Source organism: Eumetopias jubatus, unplaced genomic scaffold (genome assembly GCF_037043125.1).
Source record: "Eumetopias jubatus isolate StellerSeaLion01/CBP00866 unplaced genomic scaffold, mEumJub1_p1.0 scaffold_5, whole genome shotgun sequence".
In the NCBI taxonomy this organism is placed as follows: Eukaryota; Metazoa; Chordata; class Mammalia; order Carnivora; family Otariidae; genus Eumetopias; species Eumetopias jubatus.
This window is the reverse complement of record NW_028274811.1, coordinates 61,591,236-61,599,718: the sequence shown is the minus strand read 5'-3', so window position 1 is coordinate 61,599,718 and position 8,483 is coordinate 61,591,236. Positions and strand designations below refer to the sequence as shown.

The following is an 8,483-nucleotide window of genomic DNA, read 5'->3' as shown; positions in this document are numbered from 1 at the left end:
CTGGGTAAACTCCCATCTCTCCCATTTCCTAATTGTGCGATCCTGACCCCATTGGTCAACTTCTCAGCCTAGCTGAGACAACAGCCAGACTACTGGATTTGAATCCTGGCTTTATGACTTCCTTGTATGGTCTTGGGTAAGTTGCTTCAGTTTCCTCATCTATGAAATAGCCATTATAATAGTTCCCCACTTCACAGGCCTGTGGAGCATGTTAGGAGTATTTATGACATTATCTGGGCTTGAGTTCTCAACTCTAAAAAGGGATTATTACTTTCAGGGTTGTTGTGAGGATTAAAGGACCCTCACTAAATAGTGTTTATCATGATTACATTTGTTATCAAATTACAATCTTATGAAGTAGGGAGAGCACCCCCCTTTTATAAAAAGAAGAAAACCTAATGACACAAATCAGCTGAGTGACATATTCAAGATCAACACCAGCAAGAGGAGAGTCCAGCTCAGACACAAACACATCTCTCTGGACCCAAGGCTGTGGCTCTTTCTCCTGCATCACTAATTGCTTTAGTGATGACAAAGGGCCCCTGTTAAACTGAAGATATGCTTGCGAAAGACTGCGATGACAGCTCCATCCCAGGGATTCTTAAACATTAGTGTGCAACAGAATCACATGCAATTTTTGTTCAAACAGAGATTATTGCCCCACCCCACAGTTCCTGATCTAGCACACGTGGGTAGGGCCAGAGAATTTTGAGAACCACTGTTAGAGAAGGAATTCCTTGAGAGCCAGCTTAGAAAGCAAGGGAATGCTGAGGGCGGGAGACTGAAGACACCTGACGGGAAACTAGAGGCAAAGGAAGGTCAACTTTAGGGGCTAAGAAGCAATGCGGGAGCTCTGCCAAATAGCATCAAAGCACCTGATCAGACGCTAGCTCAATCTCTACCTTTGGTAAACCACCTTCTCTGAGACAAACAGGACCAATTCCTCAAACACCAGAAACTACCACAACTCACCCCGTACGAAATATCTAAGTTGAGCAGCTCTAAAACTATTTTTATAATTGAATATGTAATTTGGAAACCTATCAAAAAAGTCTCCAGCACTCAGATGGTTTCACTGAAGAATTCTAGAAAAACACTTAAATCTATACAACCTCTTCCAGAATGTAGAGGGAATACTTCCTGATTCACTTTATGAACCTGACATCAAAACCAGACAAAGAAAGAAAGTAAAAAGAAAGAAAGAGAACTACTGACCAATATCTCTCAAAAATATAGATGTAAAAATCCTTAACAAAATATTAGCAAATAGAATTCAGCAATATATAAAAAGAATTACACACCATGACCAAGTGGGATTTATTCTAGGAGGCAAGCCTGGTTCCATATTTGAAAACAATCACTATAGTCCAGGATATTGACAAGTAGTGGTGTTGGCATCCAGGGGTCTCCACTGAGCGGTGCCTGGGATGAAGGTGGGACCCAGCAAATCTGGGGAAGTGAAAAACATGGACTCTATACACATGGCTTTTGTTCAAACAAATAAAGTGCTGCACTCCACACACATTAGGTGACTCCTAGGTTGTACAGCTAATGCTTGTCTAAGACTATACTTTCAGGGATCATTTCTATAGTTCGTTACAGCTAACGCTTGTCTGTCTGCGACCTGGGGCCACTGGAAGCACAGGGACAAACAGGGGAAAGGTTGGCTTGAGGTTCCAGGTGCTAAATGGGACAGTCCAATTCCCCAAGGTGAGACTGATCCCAAGAGTAGGGACCAAGAGCAAAGAAGAGGAAGAGAACCTGGAAAAAGTTGGCAACTCCTAAAATGCAAAGACTCTATTCATGGCTTTCTGTGCCTTGCCTGAATGCGCTCAGCACTCTCCATTCCAGTACACAGCGCAAGCTGACAGGGTCTCACTGTCTCCTGAGGGAGAGCTCTTGCCCTGTAGTCAGCATAAGTGCTAGGGAGTTAGTGCTCCCCAGAGCAGCCCTTAGTCAATGAAGGATGGGGGCGGGGGTGGGGGTGGGGCGAAGCTGGAAGGTAAAGACTCCAGCTCCTGTGTCTCTAGGAGGGTAACTTAGGCTGTTCTTCACAAACTTTCATGTGCTTATGACTTACCTGGGAAGCTTAATAAAATGCAGATTCTGATTCAGCAGGTCTGGGGTGGGGCCTGACATTCTGCATTTCTAACAAGCTCCCAGTCAATGCCTATGCTGCTGGTCTGGGGACCACACTTTGATTCCCCTACCAGGGCTCTCTGCACTTTCCTCCTAAATAAACTGCTCTCAAATTCTTGTTGGAGGGTATGCGTTGGGGAAAATACTTTTTTCCATCTCTCTTCTTACGTTTTATGCTCCTTGTTCTCAGTTTTCTATAAGCTTGACCACTACCTTGCAATGTGACCCAGGGCAAACATTTCATTTCCTCATCTCCAGAATGAGGGGGTTAGACTGTCTAGTTTCCTTCCCACTCCAACACCCTAAAGCAGTTCTCATTATTCTAGTGATTATCATACTTTCCACACTCCTCCCGATCTGCTTTCCTGCTCTTGTGCATGACCTTTAAAAAAAACCAAGCTGGCTTCACATTCTGCTCATCTTCAAAAGATGTCTCTAAACAGAAATGGAAAATGGAAGCCTTTTCTTTAAACATAATAGCAAAAATCCTTGACAGATAAAGGATACAGCAAATGTTCACACATGCAGATGACATTTTCATTGTGTGGGAGAAAAAGAGACCATTCACAAAAACATAAGAACAGTGGTTTCAGGCAGAGGCCGAAAATGAAAATCAGTGAGAAACCAACAAAAGATATGAAACCATAATCAAAGGACATCTAAATAGGAGATAATACACATAAGAAAACACAATAGTGAGTTTGTGAACTTGTCTGCTTTTGGATCAAACATCCCTAAACATACATATGCAAATATAAGCTGTCCCGGACAGTCACTCTGAAAAGCTACCTTCTCACACCTATGCTTAAAATATTTTGAAATTCCTCTAATTTACAAGAAACCAAGTTAATGAGTATATACATAATATTACCATTTTAGTCGCCATTTTTTTAATCCAAAATGAGAAAACCAACATAATGCAAACCTTATTTCTGGTAACTTAATAAATTTTCTAAAATATTAATAAATGAAATTTATTATGTAACCATCAGTTATTGCTGTGTAACATATAATCTCCAAATCACGGGACATACAACAAGTAGTTATGTCCCATATATGAGCCCGCATGCCTGCTCTAACCCCCTCATTCTGGAGATGAGGAAATGAAATGTTTGCCCTGGGTCACATTGCAAGGTAGTGGTCAAGCTTATAGAAAACTGAGAATAAGGAGCACAAAACATAAGAAGAGAGATGGAAAAAAGTATTTTCCCTAAAGCATACCCTCCAACAAGAATTTGAGAGCCAACTGTTTATTTAGTCTGCAGGTTGGCTGGGTGGCTCTGCAATAGGTGAATTCAGCATAGCACCCAGTTGCTGCTGGAGAAAGCTCCTCAGGCCTATCATCTTCCCGTGGCAGAGGTCACATAGTCCCAAGAATTGGAACACATGCTGCTTCGAAGGGCTAGGCTTGGGATTGATACACCCTTACCTCCCCATGTTCCATTCCAAAGCAAGTCATGTGGCCTAGCCCGACATTAATACATGCCTCCCATGAAGTTATCAGTGGATGGAATGAATATGTGCTGAACAATAATCGAATCTGCTAAAATGGTATTAAGAACTCTAGAGGTGTTTTCTAAAGAGGGGTGATATGAGTAATAACACTGTTATTGAAATAAGGATATACTTGCATATGAGGACCATCTGGGAGGCATGAGTTTTACTTTGTTTTAAAAAGTCATTTTTTATGCTTTTTATAAAAACCAAACTTAATGCTTGCCTAAGCATTTTATTTATGCTTGTATAGGACCAAAACCCACCCACAGAGGATCCTAAAAGTTGTTAAGTCCATGTTGCATTCGTTCTTCTCTTTCATAAGATCTTTAAAAGGAGAAGCAAAATGACCAGACTCTCCAATCTGGTATCTCTAGGCTAGGGTTTGGCAGGCTGCAGAAGGATGAGAAAGCATCACCAGTTTGCTGGAGTCGGTTAGGTTTTGTGGTAAGCTACTCTGGACAGTCAGGAGCCCTGAGTTCAAACCAGATGCTCTTACTTCCTTAGCCGCTCCTATGACGTCAGCTGCATGCCTGACGCGTTGCGTCATCTCCGCCGGCTTCCATGTCTTCACCTGTAAATGTTCTCCCAGGTGCAGCCGGCCCTAACAATACAGGAACTAGGAATGTATCACATGCTGGAGGTTTTTCTGCTGTCACCATTTCCTTAATGAGAACTGCATTGTAAAGTCACTGATTTCAGCTCTAGTAAGTGTAACAGCTTTTATGTGTTACCAGCTGAGAATGAAAATTCTCATTTAATACTTTAGATTTTGTCTTCTGTAAAGATGAGAGTGTCTTGGGATTTGCTGGGATCATTAATAGTGAGGTGACAGTTTCTAGTCTAGATTAATGCTCTAGATTAAATGCTCTAGACCATTAGATTAAATGCTCTAGATTAAAACCAAGATTGCCTTTCTCCGTTGAGTGACTCTGATGTGCCTGCAAACATAACACTGTGTGTGTGTGTGTGTGTGTGTGTGTGTTTGGCAGTGGGGGTAATTTCATAACAAAATGATCAATAACAAAGGGTTTTGGGGAGCTATGATAACATCCTAAGAATGAGAAGGTGCGCACTCTACCTGGCCGTCAACAGCCAGCAGGGGAAAGGTAGTCAAATACTCAGAAGCCAGCTTCTAAAAGTCCACACTGTCTGGACAGCATTTAACTAATCAGTCCTGTCGGGTTCTTCGGACGGATGTTAACCTCACTACTTACTTACTTAGCAAACACCTGTATCTGCCTAGCCAGGCACATGCTAGGAGTTGCGTGCATTACCTCATTTAATTCTGTTCACAGTCCTCTGACATAAGTACTGCTATCCTCCCCTCACAGGTAAGAAACTCGGACCGTTCCCAGCTTTGCCAACTTCGGCGGCCCCGGATTGGCTGATATTCCTGGCACCCCAAATCCCACCTCCCTGTGCACTGGCGGGGCCTGGCGGCCAGCCGGGAGCCGGCTTCACGGCCTGGGGGGCGGGCGGCGTCGGTGCCCTGCGGAGCGGAGGCGGGCTCAGCGCGGCCCGACCCAGCCCGACGCCCTCGGCCCCGGGGGCTTCGCTGCGGGCCGGGCCATGGAGCGCCCGGCGCCGGGAGAGGTGCGCATGAGCCAGGCCATCCAGCCTGCGCACGCCAACCCGCGCGGCGAGCTGAGCGCGGGGCAGCTGCTCAAGTGGATCGACGCCACCGCCTGCCTGGCGGGTAGGGGGCTGACGGGGCAGAGTGCTGTGGGGGCTGGCGGGGGAGGGCGGGAGGCCGGAAGGCCCGGGTGGCGGGGGTGTCCGGCGCGCGTGTGGTGGTAGGGGGTGTCTGGGAAGTGGTGCGCGGGCTTGGGTGTGAGGATGTGGGGTGGCGGGACAAGGGGGGATCCCGAGGACCCGGGTGCGGGCCGACCCACTGACGCTCGGAGCCTCAGCCCGCACGGTTGCTAGACCCCGGATCAGTGAGGAGAGGGAAGACAGGAAAGGGTATTTACAGTTGTGAGCCCTGTGCAGCTGGGGACCGTAAGGACTGAGATAGTTCATCCAACACTGGGAATGACCTAGACCAGTGATTCTCACACGTTTTAGTCTTAGGACTACTTTACTGCATTAAATAAGTGAGGACCCCGAGAGCTTTTGTTTATGTGGGTTATTTTTGTTGATATTTACTATAATAGAAATCTTTAAAAATTAATTCATTGAAAAAGAACAAGAATAAACCCATGACATAGTTTTATTGAAAAAACAACTATATTTTTAACAATAAGAAAAACGTACTTAGAGGCATGGTATTGGTTTACATTTTTGCACATCTCTTTAATGTCTGGCTTGATAGATTACTCACCTCTCATACCTGCTCCTGCATTCAGTCTGTGGCTCCCACACCCTTATTTAAGTCTCTTCTCAGGACCTTTGCACCTGCTTCTCATTTTACCATTATGCTCTTCTCTTGGCCCTTTCCGTCATTTTATCTCAGCTTAAATATCCTTTCCTCAGAGAAGTCTTTCTTGGCCACCTGTTTACGTTTGTACCCTTTCAGCAGTTTGATCACAATGCCCTTTTTATTTACTTCATACCACGTAGCACAATCTGTAATTATTTTGTGTATTGATCTGTTCACCTCTTTATTTCTTGCCTGGCTAATTAAGATGTGAACTATAGCTAGTCCTCCAGTGCTTAGTAAGCTCTAAATAAAGACCTCCTGCTTTTATGGATGGGTAGGTTGGTGACGGATGGGTCCAGAACTTGGAATCTCATTTCTAAAATGAAGTCAGGCTTTGCATACGGCACTTAACAGACTCAGCAAATGTACATTTTGAAGGAAAATATGTTAGGATAAAACAATAAAGCTGGAAGGAGCTTAAGATCATGTATCTTAGGACTCCTTATTTTATAGAGGACAAAAGTAAAACTCAGATGATTTACAGAACCTTGCTTTTCTCACTGAATATCAGTAGAGTTCCTAATCCCCGTGTTAACTGCCCACAAAATTTAGTCATGTATTTATGCCAATCTGCTTGTTTGTTTTCTCTTTGTTGATGGGTCTGTTTGGTTTCTGTCTTAACAGTTTTTTATCAGTATTTGAGGTTGATTTTAATAACAAATAATGGAAGCATGAATATAAAATTAATTCACATCTAAGAGAAACTAGTGTAGAAATCATTGAGGTTGCTAATAATAACGATGCCTTATTGCCAAGGCAACTGAATATATTGTGTGAATATTGCAGTGACTTTTAGTTACCTCCCTTTGTGCCTCTGTCCTGTAAAAGATAAACAGTTGGCCTCCTGCAACTGTCACAAAAATTTCTTGGGAAACTCAGACCATAGACTGATTCAATTGATAACCAATTACTCTGGATGAAGAGTTAGATTACTAACAATACAACATTAAAGAAACCTTTAAGATACAGTTTTTTTGGACACATGGAGATACCTGTGTTAAACACTCCATGGTGAGAAGTACCATATAAGCAAGGGATTTTATTTAGCGAAGGTCTAACAGAATCTATGGCAGAGAAATGTTGCACCATAGTGCTTTACTTTATATAATAAGGATAATACAAAAACTGCTTTTCCTGGCATTTTCCCAGCCAGAGTTCCTTACTGACCAGCACTTCTTTACAGCCACTTACTATGATAAATAATGATCATATAGTCATAGCCCCCAAGGCACAGCCGTGACTCCCGGGCACTGCTAGATTCCAAAATATCTTCTTAATATTTAAAAAAAGATTTAATATATTCACTATCATTTTGGCATTAAACCTCATTTCTGTTAGTAGCCCCATTTTTCTAGTTCCTTAAGCCTAGAGGATTGAAGCCATATCTGAGGCATCCTCCACCCTCCATATCCGTTTCTTATTTTGAAATATCACAAACTCGCATATCCCTCTGTTTCACTTCTGAATCTTTTCCAGGGTTCATTCTCTCAGGAATGGCATGCAAGCCACCCAGTTGGGCAAGTCAGAAATCTAGGGGTTATCCATTCTTGATACCTCTCTCTACCTTGCTTCACCCTCTACATATTCAACCCATGAACCAAGTCCTGTCAATGTTACCTTAAAGGAATCACCCAAACCCACACACTTTGCTATGCTTCCATTGCCACCACCTAGGCCAAGCCACCGTCATTCTTCATGTAAACTTCTGCAGTGGTTTCTAAACTGATCTTCTCCATTCATTCTGGTCTCTTCTCCACCCTGCATCTGAAGTATTTTTTGAAGGTGCTAATCTGATCATATCATAGGTTGTTTATCTTCCCCCATTCATTGTCTTCCTTATCAAGGGCTTTAAGTATCTAGCATGGTAAGTATCTCCTATCAAAAAAAAAAAAATGTTGGGCGCCTGGTTGGCTCAGTTGGTTAAACAACTGCCTCAGCTCAGGTCATGATCCTGGAGTCCCGGGATCGAGTCCCACATCTGGCTTCCTGCTCAGCAGGGAGTCTGCTTCTCCCTCTGACCCTCTTCCCTCTCGTGCTTTCTATCTCTCATTCTCTCTCTTTCTCAAATAAATACATAAAATTTAAAAAAAATGTTGCAGAGATAACAACTATAAACTCTGGAGAAAAACATTAAATAAAAGCTACTTAATGGCAACTGACAAGTGAACAAAAGCAGATTTAGAACATTTGGAAGTCAACACTTAGAAGAGAGTGGTACTAGCTAACTTTCTCTGTTTCATTTTGTTTATTTTTTAATGACGTTAAGCCTGAAAAAAGACTCCATTCTGTTGCCAACTAAATTTCTGATGGAAAGCCCACAGACTTGCCTTATTTGAAGTGCCAGAGGATTTGGGGAAAACACAGCTACTGAAATGTGAGGAGAATTCAAGAAAGGAGTGAACCAGAGAGGCAGTGCCCTAAAATCTAT

At 43.1% G+C, this 8,483-nt stretch overlaps 1 protein-coding gene and 1 pseudogene across 1 annotated transcript in view; both read left to right on the top strand.

Annotated features, from left to right (window-relative positions):
- The first annotated feature begins 1,561 nt into the window (after positions 1 to 1,561).
- On the top strand, positions 1,562 to 1,685 carry LOC148164365 (small nucleolar RNA U3; annotated as a pseudogene).
- Positions 1,686 to 5,205: 3,520 nt separating this feature from the next.
- The window catches only part of ACOT12 (acyl-CoA thioesterase 12), a 50,608-nt gene continuing 47,330 nt past the window's right edge, over positions 5,206 to 8,483 (top strand). Inside the window, exon 1 of the mRNA XM_028114537.2 lies at positions 5,206 to 5,332. Coding sequence (XP_027970338.1) covers positions 5,206 to 5,332 — 127 coding nt within the window. The remainder of the gene's footprint in view (positions 5,333 to 8,483) is intronic.